At 43.9% G+C, this 19869-nt stretch overlaps 1 protein-coding gene across 1 annotated transcript in view; it reads right to left on the bottom strand.

The window, feature by feature from the left end:
* The window catches only part of fam120c (family with sequence similarity 120 member C), a 31956-nt gene extending 12087 nt beyond the window's left edge, over nt 1-19869 (bottom strand). The window contains exons 1-12 of the mRNA XM_033628354.2: nt 18325-19869; nt 14703-14949; nt 14438-14520; nt 10098-10226; nt 8068-8170; nt 7903-7967; nt 7257-7531; nt 4358-4520; nt 4166-4249; nt 3791-3962; nt 1188-1437; nt 406-520 (exon numbers count right to left, since the gene is read on the bottom strand). Of these exons, the coding sequence (XP_033484245.2) occupies nt 406-520; nt 1188-1437; nt 3791-3962; nt 4166-4249; nt 4358-4520; nt 7257-7531; nt 7903-7967; nt 8068-8170; nt 10098-10226; nt 14438-14520; nt 14703-14949; nt 18325-18840 (2202 nt within the window). The 5' untranslated portion in view covers nt 18841-19869. The remainder of the gene's footprint in view (nt 1-405; nt 521-1187; nt 1438-3790; nt 3963-4165; nt 4250-4357; nt 4521-7256; nt 7532-7902; nt 7968-8067; nt 8171-10097; nt 10227-14437; nt 14521-14702; nt 14950-18324) is intronic.

Genomic DNA, 19869 nt, shown 5'->3' on the forward strand with positions numbered 1-19869 from the left:
TGATGTGGAGCGTTCTCTTTGAGTACTATTTTTAAATTCCAATGGCAAAAATAGCAGCACTCATTCACAGACATTGATGCTACAGCATCACAGCTCATCTCTGCACGCTGTAGTCTGGTTACATTTGTCAGCTTCTCAGCACTACATCACATTTTGTTGCTCTCATTGGCTGCATGTCTATCCAGTTGTGTCCAGGGGCATTTTTATCTGCCGCTGTTGATAATGCCAGTTGGAAATCAAAAATTAACTGAGAGGTTTCAGACTAACTCATATCTGTGAACTGGTCTGGCAATGTCAGGCCAAAAATGACGGACAATGAGAAATGTGAGCAGTTACATCTGTATCCTGTGGAAAACCCTGATCAGTGATTATCCAAAGGTGAGGGAGTGAGGAGTGGGGTTTCACCTTGAGCTCCTGCAGCTGGTCGGGTTCGTAGAGCTGGCTGGAAACAGCCTGAGCCAGGAAGGCATCTAGCTCATGTCTCTGGAGAATCCTTCCTCCAGGCCACTGCATCATATACCTGAGAGAGAAGGAAACAACAAAGCTAACTTTAGAGCTCAGCTACAGTGTACTGACGTGTCTCATTTACAGACAGGATTAGAACTGAGCACGCAGTAAAAACATTACAAGGATCTCATTTATAGGAATGAAAACTGTGCCAAAGGATGTGATTTCAATATCGTCCATATTCTCACATATAGAGATAATGCTGTGATGATCAGCAAACATGTCTACATCACTAATCATGAGTGATGTGGACACAGCCGGACAGTTTAGATTATCATTTCTACAGTGATGCACAATGTGCTGCAAGAAAGCTGCAGTACTGTTTACTTTGTACCAATATCACATCTCATGTTGTGACTTACTGTCAATCCACTGACAGGCCCTCTCACAGACATTTCGACACGCTGCAGCAGGAAATGCGCAGGTGTAAACAACACAACTGACGATGTATTAATTCAATTTAGTGTCTTCTCTTTGAGGGTCCTGGTCTTATGCATGTTGGCTCACTGTCACAGCTTACTGGGGCACTTGAATAAAACTGAGCCATCGGTAATGTTATTAGTGACACCTGCACCTACACTACTATGACGAGTCAAAATGTGTTCAGCATTCAGGCAAAGAACAAGAAAACTGGAGCCTTGGGAACGTTCAGTCATTTTAGCAGTGGTATAAAGTCATACCTGAGCACACAGCACATGAGCAGCAGATGCTGTGGGACCTGTGCTGGGTTGAGGAGGGCTGGGCAGTCAGAGCGTAGGCAGGCCAGGAAGGCCCTGGTTCTCCTGGAGCGGTCCTCACTGGCGCGACCCAACCACAGCCGCCGCAGGTTGGGGCAGGTCCACTCCCTGAAACACAGGGCCGGGACCAGCTCCGGAGTCAGGGCCGACTTGGCTTTACCGCTGCTCCACTCTTTGACAATCACTGGAGGAACTGCAACACAGAAGCAAGAGAATTAGTGTTAAAATGTACAAGGTTTGGTTTAGAAGAACTGATGCAGTCTGGTATGATCAGCTCTGAAACGTTTAATTATGAGACAAGGTCCTGAAATGTAAGTAGTAGTTTAAGTCCCACCTTTCTGACAGTGGACATTTTCAGTGTAACTAATACCAATAAGACTGGCTCCGTTACATTTAGATATATCAGTAAGCCATGCCAGTATGCTGGGATTGTGGAAGGGCATTTTGACGCCACTTTGCACACTACAGCTGAAGCGCATAATGTGCGGTCTTTGAAAGATAAACAACTATGAAGAAAACCAAAACAATCTAACCTCTTTTGTTTTACACGGAAATAACACCACAACATTCACGGTAAATGAGCTATATTTGTAGAGGGCCTCTCTAGTCTTCTGAACACTCTAAGCACTTTTACATTACATGTCACATTCACCCATTCACACACACATTCATACACTTATGACTGAGGCTACCATACAAGGTCAGTGTTTGTCCAAGGATTTTGTTTGTCTTAGGAATGCATCTGCTGACATGAGAAGGACTTTAGAGCCACATTTGCACACAGCTGTAGATGGTGAATTACGTTGAATAAAACGCTTCCCATCAGCCATATGTTGTTAACGATCACTCCTGCACAGGGGGCAGATTTAACACTTGACATCCAGTGTTTCAATCAGCACTGTGACGCTAACGCTGCTTGTACAAACAATTTAAAAAAATCGATGTGAATAAAGTTTTTGAGCGATGACATCAAAATCAGAAATTGTAACAATGGGCACCACCAGCAGGTGGACAAAGTTGAAAAACTCTCCCTGACTTTTCAAGGAATTTTTTTCGTGCCCCAATTCCCTGTCGTTTTTCAAACATTTCAGATACAAACTCTATTCCAACATAATTTCTGCTAGCTGCCATTTGTGTAGGAAGAGATGGCACACTGGGAGACAATACAGAAACATAGTTATTGGTAAACAAAACATCACACACAGCTACATTACATGAATATTTCATCCATCTATCCATTTTCATCCACCTATCCAGGGCGGGGTCGCGGGGGCAGCAGGCCGAGCAAAGCACCCCAGACGTCCCTCTCCCCAGCAACGCTTTCCAGCTCCTCCTGGAGGACCCCGAGGCATTCCCAGGCCAGATGAGATATGTAATCCCCCCAGCGTGTTCTGGGTCTGCGCCGGTGCCTCCTACCAGTGGGACGTGCCTGAAACACCTCCAGTGGGAGGCGCCCAGGAGGATCCTAATCAGATGCCCGAACCACCACATGGATATTATTCACGGAAAATTTCATTACACAAATAAAATCATTTTGGAAAATGTGATTGTAAAATTCCATGACTTTTCCAGGTTTTCCATGACCCTGGAAACCCTGCACTGGTCTAACCTGATCAACCCTGAGTTTCCAGTCGCAGAGACAAATGACTCAAATCCTGGAAAAGTGTAGATAGAGATGCAGATGGTGATCAACTCCAGCAATATGCCAACACAAACTTACACAGTCTTTGCAGTAACTACACAATTTTCCCTCCATGGTACCCGACCAACGCCACTCAGTACGTTTACACTACATTAGAGAAAATCGAACCCAGATAATACGACTAGGACCCAAATACTCCTGCAAGTATGCAGTCAATCAGACCCTCAGGCCCTCAGCACATGCTCCATAGTATCCGCCCGGGATTTGACCTGGAAGTTGAAAGCAATGAATGCCTAACAGAGGAGGAAGCCGGTAACAACATGATGAAATCTACATCCACAGCCGTGCATTTGAAATGTTCAAAGCTGTAAAGTTGTCCACCATGGTACCAGTTTGCCGCTAGTTTGTGTATTGTTTGGTCTGTGACGTAACAGGTCAACCAGAAAAATATCCAATTCTAACGACCTGAAAGGGGGCATATCTCCACCTATCGTAACAGAGTCGGACATACTTCCATCAGTAAATTCCCCTCCTGTGTTTGTGTACTGGGACAAGGAAAGCAGCCCAATTAATACGTGGAGGACCCGCTCTACCTCCTGAGCCACAGTAACAGAAACACAACTGAAACTGGCTGCCCTGAAGACACTGTTTCAGAGTTCAGGTAGGCGGTAGGAAACAACCAACCTGATTCAAGGTTCCATCATTCTAATCCACCCCCGACTAATGGGAAAAAGAATCTGTATAGTGAGTGTTATCTCTGTACTGCAGATCTGTAGATATCTTTAACCTCTGGCTGGGTTCCTAGAATCAAATCTAAGATTAAATGTGAGTATACGTACAGTCCACATACACTTCTGTCCCCCGCACACCTCTCATCTACCTACTCCACTGTCCCAGGACCTACCTTCCAGGGGAGCCCTCTTGCGAAGAGCGAGCCTCTCCAGGCGGCGGTGAGTTTCAGCCAGACTGAAGAGGACGCCGTAGGCATACTGTCTGGCAGCACGGAACAGCAGAGAGGCAGGAGGCAGCTCAGAGTTACACTCATCCTCTATACACACTGGCATCTTCATCTCTCCCTACAGGGTGCGGTGGGTGGAGGGAGGAGTAAGGACAAAGAGATTACAGGGAGGCTCTGACGTGGTTGAAACATTACCTCCACTGTCATTTTTATAACCGCTGTTTAACTCGATCAGATGACTTAGGGGCCTTTCAGAGGAAGAATACATGCTTGAGAAGACAAATACGAACACAAGACGCCTACATAAGGAAAACTGTTTACCTTGGTCAATATGTGGTAAATCTGGGGGTACATCAGTCCTCTTCGGTGTCTGTGCTCAGCTACACGAAGAACCTCAGCACTGACCTGCAAAAAACAAAAACAGGAAACATGGTGACAAAACTTTTCAACACAACTTAACACTGTGTTATCTGGTCTGGAAATATGTTTTTAAAATCTCTCATGGACACACACCTGAGGCAGAGGGGGTGTGGTTATGTCCATGTGACTCCGCGTCGCCATAGACAACAGTGACGGAATGTTTGACCCGCTCCCGTTGCCCTGGGAACCGTCTCCAGAGGCCGAGCCCCCCCTTCCAGCAGGATCCTCCCACCGAGAGGGCTTGTCCGTCAAATGGCTGCGAGAAAAGGGTTCATGAGAGTGTTTAGTCATTCATCATGTGTGTGTTTATACAACATCAGTTTCTGCAGAGGAAGCATTTCCTCAAACACACTGAACCGATGAAACATGTGTGTTCGATGATCACTGGAAAAAGGACGATAGCAGAAACTTAACACACTCCAGAAGTCCAAGGCGTCCCTAGTCAGATTTTTAAACTTTATTTTCTAGAGTACTATAGGTCAGCAAAACATGTGAAGGGACAAAAATCTCATGTCTCTGATTCTCCATCTTCCTCCTCCTCCTCAGTATCTGTAATCCCTGCCTGTCTAAGCTGCACCTAGGCCATTTTACACTGTAAGCTTGTTGACAAAAAGTCAGCCAGTCAACAAGTCTGTGTGATATAGAGCTGCTATGGATGCACTGCATTGTAGGAAGGGCTCATGTGATATCTAAGTGGCTTTAGGGATAACCTGATTAACTTGTTATGAACCCAATTCAAGTGGATCCATTATGCTTTTCCCTATTATCTGTCAAATAATGTTACAGTGTGGGAAGTTCATATCAAATGTGGAGCTGCAACATTTAATCCATGACTTGAGTAGTTGTCAACTATGAAATTAATTTCCAATTAATTTTAGAATTGTTTTGGTGGATTTTTAAGGAAAAAACAAGGTCTATATTCTCTGATTGCAGCTTTTGAAATGTGAATGTTTCTTTACTCCTCTATAACATGAATATATTTGAGTTATGGACAAAACACATAAAAAGTCACTGTTTATTGGACTTTCAAAAATAGGACGAGTAAACAGTCAATCACCACAAACCTGTGAGTGCTTTTTAAAAGTCATTTACCTTTTAATCAGCACATTCTTTATTTCCTTACGGTCATTAGTGTTGTGAAATGTAAGCTGTCGTGAAAGCTAATCTTTCCTTGTGTTTAGTCAAAACATGTGTTATGTAAAGGGCTTTGCTGCAATTAAAATCCCCAAATTCCCCTTTTCACCTAAATATAATAAGGGAGCAAAAGCCATGATAGTGTGAAGCCGAATTCAAACCAAATCAGGCGTCGCAGCAAAAACGTGAGTCATCACATTCATCTGAATGTGGAGAGGAAGGGCTGCTCTCTAAAAGTCGACCTAATATCAGTCGATCAGAAAGGTCATATGTCGGCAAGATTTCATTGGTCCCTTAGTCACAGAAAAAAACAACAACGTGAAACTCTATCAGGAGCTGCGCCTTGTCAAAATAAATCAAAACCTATATGACTGGACCATGTGGGAATTTAATTTTGAAAGGACAGACACAGGAAGTGTCCACGCTCCGCAGTCAGACAGGAGTCACGTTACAAACCAATCACAGCTGACAGATATCTTTCCCTTCTTCTGTAAATATTCAGTCTGATTAACACAGAAAAGATGATCATGTTAGTGCACGGCTACCCAGAGCTTTACATCTGTCCCACAGACAATAGGCCTACACACTTATAAACAGCGCCTGGAAGAAGATCAGCTCTGCACTCAGGACTTCAGGTAAGTAGGCTATACGATGCTTGTTAAACCCCAGATGCAACCTGCCCTCAAGCCCTTGAAAGCTGGCACAAAAAAGGCAGTAGAGTAGCGCCCAGCGCCCGACCTCGCATTTCCAGTCGGTTAAAAATGCAGCATGTGTACGACCCCTAATTTCCAGGGCTGGTACCTGCGGTTATTCCACAGGCTAGTTAATAACATGTCGGGCAGGAAATCCAAAGTGTGGGATCATTTTGAGAAGGTGAAGGATGAACCCAAGGTGATATGTAAACTCATCTTCATTGGTCGACTACAAACATGACGTATCATCTGAAACATGGAAGTAGCTACATGCCCATTAGCCCACAGCGTCATTAACAGGCGGCTCGCTCAGTGTGTGACGTGCACTTGTAGATAAAATATAGGCCTATATTAATGAAGGTTCATTAGTACGGTTTTGTATTTCTCTGTAATGTAGCACAGTGTTAACAATGTTACTGATACTATTCTTTCTCACACCTTCAACTCAAACCACCAAAATATCAATTAATAATTACATTAATATCATAAACATGCAAGTGACTAAATGACAAAATTCAGAGCGTTAAAGTTTTCTGCACAAGCTTCTCAACATGGAGGTGGCTGCACCACAGGCTATCACTGCTCACTCCATAAACAGCACTAAACAGACAGAGTTAATGGAGTTAACCAAGGAGTAACCAGAGGATGGGCGCTTCACTCCTGCAACAGCGGCGCCCCAATATCAACGGTAACTTCTGTGCGAGCGCAGTACAAAGCAGCACTGATAAGCTAGTTAGGATAAACACATAAACGCATGGCCGGACCGGCTTAAAACAACAAACCAGAGAGACACTCAGACTAGAGACACACAGAGGTAGCGTGACTTTGTTCTCTGCTCAGGACGCCATCACTCCACCATACCTTTACCTAGCAAAGAGTGGTTAGCTGCTATTTTAATGCTCCAGAAGTCACATACAGAACGTTTAAAACACACCATTTGACAGCCCTTACATCCTGGATAGTCACTGTGTAACTAAGTAAATGTGTTTCTTTTTGGTCTGTTGTTGCTGACGGTCAGTTACTCGTAGGACCCGCCATACTAGCAGCACAGGGAACACAATGACGACAAGTGACATTCCCACACGGTCACAGCACTCAGTGGCTAATCACTGAAATAAATGATTTGGTGTAAATGCAGCCCTAAACCTGACTTCTCTGTGTCTTACTTTGCGTTGCTGTCGTTGGGTTCATCTCCATCTGATGACGATGAGGGAGACGGAGAGGGACCAGACTGAGTGGCGGTGTGATGATTGGGTAATCGGTTTCCCCCCTGAGTGGAATCATATGGAGCCGACCAATCAGAGAAGCCCATCTTGCCCGTCAACGCATCGTTGCAGTCTTGGGACGGTGGCGGTGGGTTCTGGAACAGAGGGGTGGAGCCAGGTCCATATGGAGCATTTTGATAGGGTGGCTTTAACCCCGGAACCTGGGGAGGAGGGAACTGCGATTGGACAGAGAGGTGAGGAGCAGAAGAAAATGGATTGAAAAGGGGAAGAAAAGAAGGAGCAGAGGGGAGGAAGGAGGAGATGTCCTTTCAGGGACATGAACTAATACTGTCCTATTTTATGTCAGATCACACCAGAAGCATCTAATCAAGGCTGGTGAGAGGATTTACGGTGGGAAGGACTGCGCCCTCCTCCTCCTCCTCCTCCTCTCAGCCAGCTTTCCCCCCTAAATGAGCACATGCCACAAAGGGATTTCAAAGAGCAAAAAGCTTAATCCACTCCGCTACGTGTAGATTCACGTAGAGAGCAGAGAACAAATTACACACACATCAAAGAGGACAAAGGATTACCAAGCTAAGGAATCTACCTGATTCTTTCCAGGCTGCATAGGTCCCATGTGGCCAGGTGGTCCCCCAAAACCAAACCCAGGTACTGAGCAGATAAAAAAGCATGTTAATGGACATTTTCTTCTCACATATATTTAGTCAGGCAAAATGATTGCTTCTGTTGTCTAAATTTCACTACTACTCACAGATGAAAGAGGAGGGCCCCATGTTGGGCGATCGAGGTTTGGAGGCAGCTGAGAAATACTCCACAGCTTTCTTGAATCGCTCCACCTTGTCCTCCATACGAGACTGGAGGGGAAGAAATCAAACATTATGTCGACATGCTGGGATGATGACGGTGAAAATCTGCTGCTGAGTTATTCCAAAGCAGGGACCTGGAAGAAACTGGTCATGGAGCAAATCATTGATGTTCACTGGTCAAACATGTGTTTCCCAAAGTGACCTGGCGTAAACACGAGTCTGAACACAGGTGGCATTAATAAGTACAGGATGAGTAATGATGGGATTTAATAACTGGCTTCATTTTAGATTTCTGAAAGGATAAGGATGCCAATTCTCTTTTTTAACGTGTTACTCTGTCTCTCAGTCACCAATCTATTCATCCCTATGGAGTAGTTTCCTTTTTAATTTTAGAAAATGTTACTCAAACAGGAGTAAACGCTGTATAATGTATTTGCAGCGGCAGATTAATCCACATTTGGTGCTCTGCGGGTGGTGCTCTAGTATTTGGGGCAGCAGGACAGTGTATGTGGGACTGACTCACTCCTACATCAATACAACACATTTAAAAAGCAACAAAACCTACAGCAAGTGAAATGTCCACAGGGGTGTGGGCTTTTTTGAAGTTGAGAAAATAATTAATTCAGATGGATTTATGCATATCAGCAGATGCAATGACATCAGAGCTGTTGTGCACATCACTAAATGGTAAATGGACTGCACTTGCATGGTGCTTTTTTAGTCTTCTGACCACTCAATTAACTTTTATATGACATATCACATTCACTGACCGGTGGCCGAGGCTACCATACAAGGTTCCACCTGCTACTCAGTAACTATTCACACACATTCACACACCAATGGAACAGCCATCAGGAGCAATTTGGGGTTCAGGATCTTGCCCAAGGATACGTCAACCTGCCAATACGCCAATCTGCCGATCAGTGGACAACCTGTTCTACATCTGAGCTACAACCGCCTTGATAATTCTTGTTAGTGGTTGAGTATCAGTCAAAGTGGAGGAGTATCACCAGACTAGTGTCTCCAACTGATGATGGAATTTAAGTTACCACGTGCATATCCACAGCAGAACACATTACGTGAGCTATGCAGGTGATTCTCTACATGCACCGGTGCATGTAACCTGGTATAGCTGCTAACTCATGCATTAACTGCAAGACTCATGGAATTGAGATACGTCACACGCTGTCATGCCACACTCTACGCACACCTCGCACAGTTAACAACACATTTATAACAGATAACATCGCTGACTGAAAAGAGGACACCGACAGCCATGGACAGATGAGACAGAACAGCATAGCTCAACAGCAGCACCGTGTTAACACTGCCGTGACCATAGAACTACATTGGATATTAGACCGGCAGGTTTTTAGAACATTGCCAAACAGCCTGTTGCAAGTAGCTGCCTGTTTCCACTCGTCTCGTCACAAATCTCTGTTCTGAACTGGGCTTTAGATGCTCTAACATTACTTTAAACCACGACCTCTTGTGGCTTATTAGTCAAGTCGCCCTCTGAATCATAATCAAATCATGAGGTGTTGAGATCCCCGCCCCACTCCATAAATAATGATTCGACAGTGATATGTGTTTGATAAAACGTTACAGAACTCCAACCCGTCCTGCCCAGTCACAAACATACTTAACATATTTGGAGATCAAACTTACACTTAATTTTAACACTTAATTTTCTGATTTGTCTTTCATGTGTAATTAACACTGTAAATGTTGCAGCAGCTTCTTCTGATGAACTGAAACTAGGTAATCCTGGTTTAACACTGATGTGTGAGGAAGTGCAGACGCTGACTCAGGGTCTTGTGTCAACAGTGATGACCTATTTAACTATCAGCAACGGCCTGGTATGTGCTGTCAGACATGGAATATGTAAATCTACTTCAATCGATTCAATAAAAACCCAATAAAGTAACTGACAAAATTATCATTGATAATCATCAACAAGAGACACACGACCCACCTGTGACTGTCTGAAGACATCTCTGGCGATGGCGTCCAGGTTTCCCAGGTCTTTGATGGAAGAGACGTACTCCGAGACGGCCTTGATCACCACCTCACAGGGCGGCAGCACCAACTGGTGGGCTCGCACCTGAGACAGAACCAGGACAAAGTTTTAATCCACATATACCTGGGTGGGTGGGGAGTGACACTGTGAGAGAGCAGCATGAAGACATTTAACTGTGTTTTACGTGTTTAACGGAAGTAAACAAACACGTATTAGAACTTATTGTTCTGCTGTGATACTACACAGCTTATCAGTTCAGCCACAGTTAAAAGGGCAGGACAGGAAGTTATGTAGATTTGAAAAGGCATTAGGACTGAACCAATGTACTGACAGGTCCTAATGCTGATAGTCACTCAAGTTACAGACTGATGGTCTTTTATAGATTCTGGCTTTGTTCCATCAGTAAAGATGATAACAATATGGATGGCTGAGAGCTATTTTTTGACTGATAAACAAATGGTTAATGTCAGAATTAAAATAAGACCTTTAAACGAAACAAAATAAAATGTTGAGACAGGGTGTCTACAGATATTAGACACAAATAACATTTTAAACAAATTTGAGACTGATTTTTTCTAACTCAGGCACTGCAGGTAGGTATAAAGTTAAGTAGTATATATGTGGTACCATGCCGACGCATGTTTTATGTAGGAATATGGTTATTAGAGTGAGGTAGGTTCTTTTACATTTTGCCAACAGCTAAGTTCAAGTATGAAGTAAGGATGCTGTCAGGCCTAGAGTCGTCTCCTTTGGTCTGAATCAGGGACTAATTTGGTCTCAAAGTTGTATAATTGCCTAGAGTGGGTTCGTGTTCTCACGGCAGCATTTACAAGAGGACCAAAATGCCTTGTGTGAGAAAGCTGCTCTTGATTGGTCAGAATTTCCATGTGGGAAAAATCCAGTAAGTAAAGCAAACGTTGAAGAAGAGTACACTTGCAAGATAAATGTGACACTTTCTAATGTCACAATGGAGGGACAACTACGCAGGTTGATTTTAGCGCTGCTCATCGTGGACTATATTGCTGTCATTGTTCATTTTAGTCAAACCATACAGTTTGAAAACGAGGCGCGGCTCCAACTAGAAAACAATGTTTTGATGCATTGGATGTGCTGAATGTGCATATTAAGGCAGTACAGGAGGAGGTGCACATTAATAATCCTCCAGGACTGTAACATGCTCATGTTTAATCCAAACAATGTGTCATGTGACTGCAGTTGCTTCACATCCAGGTTGGAACACCTTCTCACCCAAATCATTTGTAACCGAACTGAGACCCTCTTGAAGAAGTGGTCTCTGTTTTGTTTCGGTGCGCACCTGAGTGTGATTGCTGTGTTCACAGCTGCCCAAACTAACCGCACTGAGGGGGCAAACAAACTTGTGTTTGATTTAACTGAAACAAACAGGGCAGGTGTGAAAGCAGCCTAAAAAGACAGTATTGGGTCCAGTGGTAGCTTCAAAGATTTGTAACATCACAGGGCTCCACACTAACTTTTATCTCAGCTGATCACACCAGCACACGATTTGGTCACATCCTTTTTTGGGGTTATTGTTATTTAAATTGTAGGCTGCTGTGCCACCGACAAGCCGAGAGACTGGCTCTGGTGAGAGAGCAGAGCTGTGTCAAGCACAAGGCAGGAGATATTACTGAGGCTGTAATTAACATTACAATCCTCTGCACTGAACTGGCAACAACACCCAGTGTTTCTGCTGGTGACATTCTGCCGCTAGTCTAATAGTAGTTAGTCAATGCAATTTCAGCTGTACAAGTACAGCGAGGAAAGGAAGAGGGAGTCAGATGGCTCCTGGACGCAGCGAGAGATCTAACAAGTTTTTCAATGTTTAGAAAAATGCAGCCATTTGATTATTCAAGGACCTGCAAACTCTGTTAAAATATTGTTCAGTTCTCAACAGTGAGTTAGATTTGGTTAACCATGTCTCCCAGCCACATAAATAAAAATTGGAGAGGAACATTCAGAAGATTTCTTCACTTCAGGCTGTCACTCTAAATAAGCTACATCTGATTTTGCTCTTGTCTGGCTCATAGAGTTAAACATTTACTTCATCAGTTAAGAGTTAAGAGGCCTTTAGTCATAATCTGTGCATCAATGGAACAAAACTCAAAATTAAAATACTCATATTCATGAAGATCATCAGCCACAATGTAATTTGGCTCAGTAATTTGTACTAACTGCGGAGGTCGTCTATGATCTTAATTCCATGTCAATCTGCCATCTCCATTATTTGTCACGTAACAATTCCACCACAAAATACCTACCATATTTCACCAAACAAAAGTCCTGTGCAAATTCATGTCTCTGTGATCTCGGTATATTTATGTTTTGTTTTCTCCATGCCTCTTTTCTGACTCTTTCACAGTCAAGAACTATGGAGGCTGTGTTGGCAATTACAACTGAAAGTTTTGACAGCATTTTGGGTGCAGGATGTTCATCTTGCTACGGAGCATAGAGACCCGTTTTCAAATCCATCAGGAGAGCAAAATCGTGACAAGATGGATGACGTGTGAAAATGTGCAGCAGTTCTGCTTGTTTACCAACATTTTTGTAAATGAAAGAAAAATGAGGTTTACACCGTACATCATCGCCAGTGGTGGTGTGCAGTGTGTTCGTGTCGTGTAGAGTCGGGTAACAAATGACTGTGTGCATCATATCCAGAGGATAATGTCAGTAAACTCGAGGAAAATAAAGACTGCTTATCTTGTGCAAATGAGCCGCACAAAACACACAGATACGGGGGTGTAAGTTTTAAATCACATGAGGTCTCCTGGTAATACTAGTTCCTTGCAAACAGGGTTTCAGACTGGTGAGCAGTACCACACAACAAGGTGTCCAGATATATGAAACTGACAGGTGAACTAGTGACGAATGCAAAGCCAAGCAGTGAAGTGGTATTCTCTCTGCACAGTCCATTGTTTTCACATAACACCACCTCCAAGTCTGTTATCACACTTACACAATGACCACGAGAAAAAAAAGCCAGCCTTTGTCAGTTTTTGTACACAGTGACCATGAAAATCTGTCTGCACCACATTTGAAGTAGTTTAAGTAACATTAGAAATGAGTGCAAAGTTCATACAGTTGACATACCTTCATGCTTACAGACAGTTTTTGGAAAAGAGATAAGATGTTTTCATGACAAACATTTCAACTACGTCTTTCGTCTGGAGTGTGACTGTCTGGATATTATTTCTCCCCTTCATTAAAAATCTTTTCTTCCTTTCACTGATCCACTCATTCTCGTCATTTCTATCAATTCTATGTTTTTTTCTGATGTTATTGAAATAAAACTGCAGCAAATGCTTCACAATAAAATCCTTCTATTGATGGGAAAGCATGATGACCCTGAACCAGTGAAAGGGTTTTATTATAAGAGAGCAGCATTTAGCTACATCTGCACCGATACGTATTTGTTTAAAAATGCATAACTATTGCCATGTTTACGGCTGGAGTCCACACTCGGAGGAGCTTTGGAACGTTGAAATGGAGACCTTTGAATAGGCTGCTGACCCTGTTCGAGTTTGAAAACTCTGGGGTTGCATTTCTGTCTGGATGAAAACGCAGACTTTTGAAAAACGATGATGCAGACACCCATGTTCATTTCCCGATTGGGTCCTATAAGTCACGACGTGTCAAGCCAAAACATTATAGTAGCTTTTGTGATTTTATCCTCCTTGTGTGGGTACTCATTTCCCATCACCATAGTTTGCAACGACTTCCAATCTGTTTTCTGTCACCTGGACAGTCTTATACCTGTGTGTTATTTTCATTAAAAGTTCCATCTCTTGGTTGGTTCAAGCAAAGAAATCTTTGGTCTTACTTTTCACCATCTCCGCAGTATTTTCCGTGACAAAGCAACAAACAGCAGAGTAGAATCTGCTTCCTGTTTACACCAGCATGCACATGCCCAGTGTACATGAACGGTCATGTGATATATGTTTTCAGGCGTTAGTTTGGACAATGATTATTTCTAAAACAGTGCTAGAATGCTTGTGTGACTGGAGATCGTTTCCTTCTTAAAACACTGTTTTAAAAGAGTGTATCAGTGTAGATGTGACCTCAGAGTAAATGAGAGAAGATCAGAAAACTGAAATACTTTTCTCTAAAACTGATAACATCTAAAATTAGAAATAAAAGCAAGCCTCAAGTTAGGCATTTGAGGTAAATCAGGGCGCACATCACTGTTTTACTAATTACAGTACTATTACGTGATTAATGGAGCTATTATTCTCTTAACGAGTGAGCTGTGGTTTGCAGAGGACTAAGAAATAATACGGTACCTTGAGAGAAGCTAGTGGGTGTTCTGGTCCCAGCAGACTCCAGTGGAAGGCAGCCAGGTCCTCATCAGGCAGAATATGATTTCCTGCGAGACAGAAACTCTTTCAAATGTTTGCTGCGTCAATGAACGAGGACGACAGACAACGAGGGGAGCCAAAAATACAACACACAAGCAGGGGTGTGTGTTCCGGCGAGAGAAATGTGGGCTACGTGATTGTGTATTTGTGTGTAGTACGCTGAGGTATGCGCGAGTGAGCCGCTCCTTACCCAGCAGAGCAGCGAAGCAGGGCAGGTGCTGTGTCTTCAGCCCGAGCTGCCTGGCAGCCTCAGACAGCAGGTACTGGTGTGTGGTCAGGTTCTTGCCATTCCAGCTCAGTTTGAGTGCATGCGACGAGAAGTAGGCGGGTACGTTGCAGAGGGCGAACTCAGAATCCTGAGCAATCAGGCCGGCAAATCCAAAGTCCCTGTAGAGAGACAGCACTTCCTGGTGGTGGTCCTCCAAAGTCTGTACAACCTGTAGATGCAGAGTGGATAAACTCAGTCTGCTGTTTCATACAAACACAAATTCTGAACGGAGTTTAAACTGTTGACATCTCACTACGAGTAACCTGGTTGGCCATGTGTCGGATTTACATCCACACTAATAGGTTTTTCGTTTTAAAATGCAACTATTACTAGATTTCCACCTAAGGTCCACACTACTGTGGCAATTTGAAAGTCTTAAAACAGAGACCTTTGAAAACTCTGCTGACCCTGTTTTAGTTCGACAACTCTGGGGCTGTATTGTTGTCTGGAGGGGAGAAAACAGAGATATTTTTGGACACCTACGTTCACCTCCTGATTGGGTCTTATCAATCATACATGTTGAGTTAAAATATATAGCTAGGTCTACACAGCTTTTGTGATTTTATCCTTCATGGCTGGGTACATGGCTTCCTCAGGCAATGGATAATTCTCTTGATGCCTCTCCGATATGTCGCCGACTTTGCTTTGCAACAACTCCCAATCCGTTTTCTGCTGTGTTGACCACCTTATACTCATGTGAAACTTTCAGTAACAGTTCCGCCTTGTCATTGGTCTAAGCCAAGAAATCTCTGGTCTTACTTTTCACCATCTCTGTAGTATGTTCTGTAACTAAGCAACCAACCTCTGAGCAGACAATCTGCTTCCTGTTTACATCAGCACGTGCATGCCCAGTGTTTGTGAATGGTCATGTGATGTGTGATTTCAGCATAGATGTAGAAACAATGGATGTAGCTACTATGAGGTCACCCAATGGTGTTTGGACTCCTGTTTTGAAGCTGAGTTCAGCATTTTGCCCATTGCCATATTATTTTTTTGAAGCCAGAAGTGACCATATTTGAGGGAAGAGCTGGCCTTGTGGAGGAATGAGGGGTGGATCTGACCGAGCAGCCAAGGGCACTCAAAGCTGCCCATCCTTTATTAGACGTAACTTTAAGCCTTAATAAAATGTAAACGGGTGAGTTATGAAAAAAATTCACCCCCTCTACAGTAACCAGATTTGAAATTTGCAACAAAGACCAAAACCGTTTTTTGTACCAGGCTATAAACATGTTTATATCTGCTGTAAAGCTGAGCATTTAACATGTGGGTCTATGGGGATTGACTGGCTCCTGGAGTCAGCCTAAAGTGGCCATTCAAAGAACCACAGTTTTTGGCTTCATTTCTCAGCCCCTGAGGCTGCCGCTTGGTTTTCAGGCATGTTAATATGGACAAAGATTACTTCTGAAACAGTGCTACAACACTTGTGCGTACAGAGATCTTTTTCATTTTAAATCCCCAAGGGTAGTAGTGCGAATGTGGCGTCAGATTTTGTTGTCATATTTCAAATAAGGTAGTTTTGAGTTGAGTCTTTTTGATTCATTCATTTATCAACAGAAAACGAACCTGCAACTAATTTGATTATCCTTTAAGTCATTTCTTAAGCAAAAATGCTAAACTTTACCCAGTTCCAGCTTCTCCAATGTGAGGATTTGCAGCTTTATTCTGATCTACATTAAATATCACTGCATTCCAGACATTTCGGAGTACACTACTAATAAACTCATCTAGAAAATTGAGGATCAAAATTAAACAAATCATTAGTTGCAGCCCTGGAGTAGCTGCCTGTTTCTGTGTAATTTAACCAAGACCGTGAAAGAGCATCCAGAACACAGGCATCTGTATAACTGATCAGCTACCATGCAAGCAGCCATTGCAATAAATTAAATTTATGTCAAGGATGGAGGTCACAGATGGCCAGTGGTGCCCACACTTTGTAAATCAACAAAACACTAAAACTCCACAGCCCTTGCAAAAATACATGTGTGGAAAATTTGTGCTGCACCAATCAGCTCTAAATCACTGGCGGGGATGCAAATACTTGGACCTAGGGCGACATAATTGCATTTCAGAGCACACTCATGCAGAACCCAATTGGTGGGTGAGGTGCATGGTTCTGCCAGAGAGTGAGCTGGAGAGCTTCACGATTATGCCAGAATTGTTGTGTTAATCTTGTTAAACAATGTCAGTGTTAATCAGTGTGAAAACTAAATAATTACACTCAGTTACTTCATTAAAAATGTATTTAATGAGCCGGTAATCAAACCTCTGTCTTCAAATGAATGTAATATGGGGCAGTGATAGCAAGGCTGATTACGAGGAAAGTGTTTCATGACTTGATCAAATTGCCTAATATTTCTCATGTCACTCATCAATCATAAAACTGGAACTAATAGCCAATGTTAATAATCAAATTAATTTATGCGCAATAATTACAAAGACTAAACTTTCATGCAGCACATATAAAGCTTAGAAGGGCACCACAGCTGCGCACAACAGCCACGACTTAAGTAGAAGATGGAACTTAAACAGATGTGAGACACTTGAAGCTGCAGAAATAGGCCTGTTTCTCTGAATACGGGCAGGAAAAAACAAGAAAGTACACATGGGAGCTGTGAGTAATGATGCTGTACACACACAAGGAGCATCAGAATGTGTTGTGCTGTGATGTGGGTGGGATTTTTCTATTCTCTATCCTCTCATGATACACTGTAGCACTGTGTTTTTTAATACTAGCATGCAAGCAGATGGGAAGGTAGCTCAAAAGCACAAAAAAGAAGCAGCCAGGTGAAGCTGACAGGAGCGAACCATGAGATGCAATCAGCAGGTTAGTGCATTAATGGCAGGCCTAGAACATAACATTATGAGTCATGTTTCCTCTTTCGAAAACATCATGTTAAGTTATTCTTTGCCCCATAATAGTAGAGTGAGGTGGATATAGTACACACAAAAAACATATTTATATTTCAATATTCTCAATCAACAACCAACTGAAATGCACAAATGTACCACTGTCAGGCAGTGGGAACCTATAAATAGTCTATCCACTCAGCAGTTGTTCAACAATGTATGAAAGGTTCAATGAGTTCATGTTATGTAATATATAGGCTACACTAGGTCATGTTGTGCAATACATGCTGCTCTAATGCACAGACTGGTTTAGCAAGCAGCCGCTGGTTCATATATGCACTGGATGCATTTCTCCTCCCAGTAGAGCAACACAAATACATGCATGAGAGCAGAGCAGGCCAGCTACAGGCATCACATAGAAATCCATGGCTGAAAACAGACTATGCAAAACAGAGCGTTTGACAGATGAGCTCTGTATTGATGATTAACACTAAACAACATATTTCCAGATTGCCTTCATCTCAGTGGTTAGAGCTGGTAGTTGCACTTGTTCCCCAACTGGAAGGAGTTAAAACGGCGCTGTATGATGTAAGCTGCTAAATGGGCGTGCAACAAGAAAGGGCAAGTGTTAAATGAACAGCACGCCATATGACCACAATAAAACAACTTCACACGGCCATGATCACTCATTGCTCACCCGCACTCGGAAGCGGAACATGGCGAGTCGGACGCAGTGGCTGAGGCAGGCCGGGGGCAGGAACCATGCCCGGGGAGGCGGGGTGGCCTTGCTGCCGACGTGGTTGACTATCAGCTGCGCCGTCTGTCGCTGGCCCTGAGCTCGCCGCGCCCACTCGGGCCAGCGCTCCTTCCCCAGTGTGCCGTTGAAAACCACGACCAGCTCCAGGCCACCCTGGTACAGGCAGGCCTGTGACAGGGCGGCCAGGTAGCCCAGCATGGCGTTCCACTCGCCCCCGCACACCCAGTCCGTCTGGTAGCCGCCGTAGAGGCGCTGCAGGCCGGAGTCAGCGTCGATTAGGATCCTGGCAGGCGGGGGCGGGGGAGGCATGGGCCCGGGGTGATGTGGGTGGTGGTGTGGGTGATGGTGGTGAGGGGGCTGGCGGGCCGCGCTACGGGCAAGCTTCAGGAGGTCCACCGGGACTGCGGCCCCGGGACACCGCTTCTCTAAATACTCTTGAAAACCCTGCACTCCCATGACGGTGTTGTTGAGCCTGTGTGTCTGGCCGGGAGCGGGCTCTGAATACGTTCTGTACGCCGTGTTTGTAATGTGATGTGGGGCGAGACCGAAGCTAGCTGTGCACTTTAGGCAAGCTAACTGGTCTCCGGTGTAGTGACTAACTGTAGTTTAGTTAACCCTGCAAAACAACTTGTGTGTCGCCCAGACTAGTGAGATGAGTCACCATGCACTGCTGTACACGTGTGTCAACTATCGTTACTTATTCCGAGATATCGAGATGCCAATTTCTCAGTTTTGGTCGTGGGTGCTCAGTTTAGTGTCCATCCCTGTGGATTTTTGGTGAGATGCCAGCAAGGCCAGTGTAGCTACCTACAACCAGAAAAAGTTCAACACATTTCCTGCTCCCATAATTTGGCTTTAACACAACCAGCATCGAACATGTAGTTGGCAGCTAATAACGGAAATGCAGCAAGGTGGTGGATATTGTTGAAAAATGCCGATAAAATAACTGTCCTGCAGGTTTGTGCACATGAAACAGATGCAATACTGCGCATTAGTTAGCAACCCACAGGCTGGATGGCCAGTTCGCGGACATGATGTTACACCGAGCAGCTTGCAAAATCGTTATTTTTCTTATCTGACAGCTAAAATATTTGACACTTATTCAGCACTACCTCCGGCGGATTTCAGCACATTTGAACCGGTAGCTTGTTGGGTCGCAGGTGTCAGAATATCAATTAAACAAGCTGTGTGCCTGGCTGACTGGCTAGCTGTACTAACATTTGCTAACTGTGTGGCTAGCTGTTAGCTGCTGGCAGGGTCCCCGGCGTGATTTGACGCGTCAACTCCCGAAGACAAGTCCGGGGCGGACACGACGCGGAATGAGATGGATGTTTGACGAAATAAAAGAAAAGTAACTAAAAGAAAATAAAAATAAAAGCCCGATGGTGCCTCCCTCGCTTTCTTCTTCACTCACGGCTTCATGTTGCAGAGGGGAACATTACTTCCAAGCGACATCAGCCATCTTGCGACTTCCTCGCGGCCCAG

The sequence above is a fragment of the Epinephelus lanceolatus genome, chromosome 8 (assembly GCF_041903045.1).
Source record: "Epinephelus lanceolatus isolate andai-2023 chromosome 8, ASM4190304v1, whole genome shotgun sequence".
NCBI lineage: Eukaryota > Metazoa > Chordata > Actinopteri > Perciformes > Serranidae > Epinephelus > Epinephelus lanceolatus.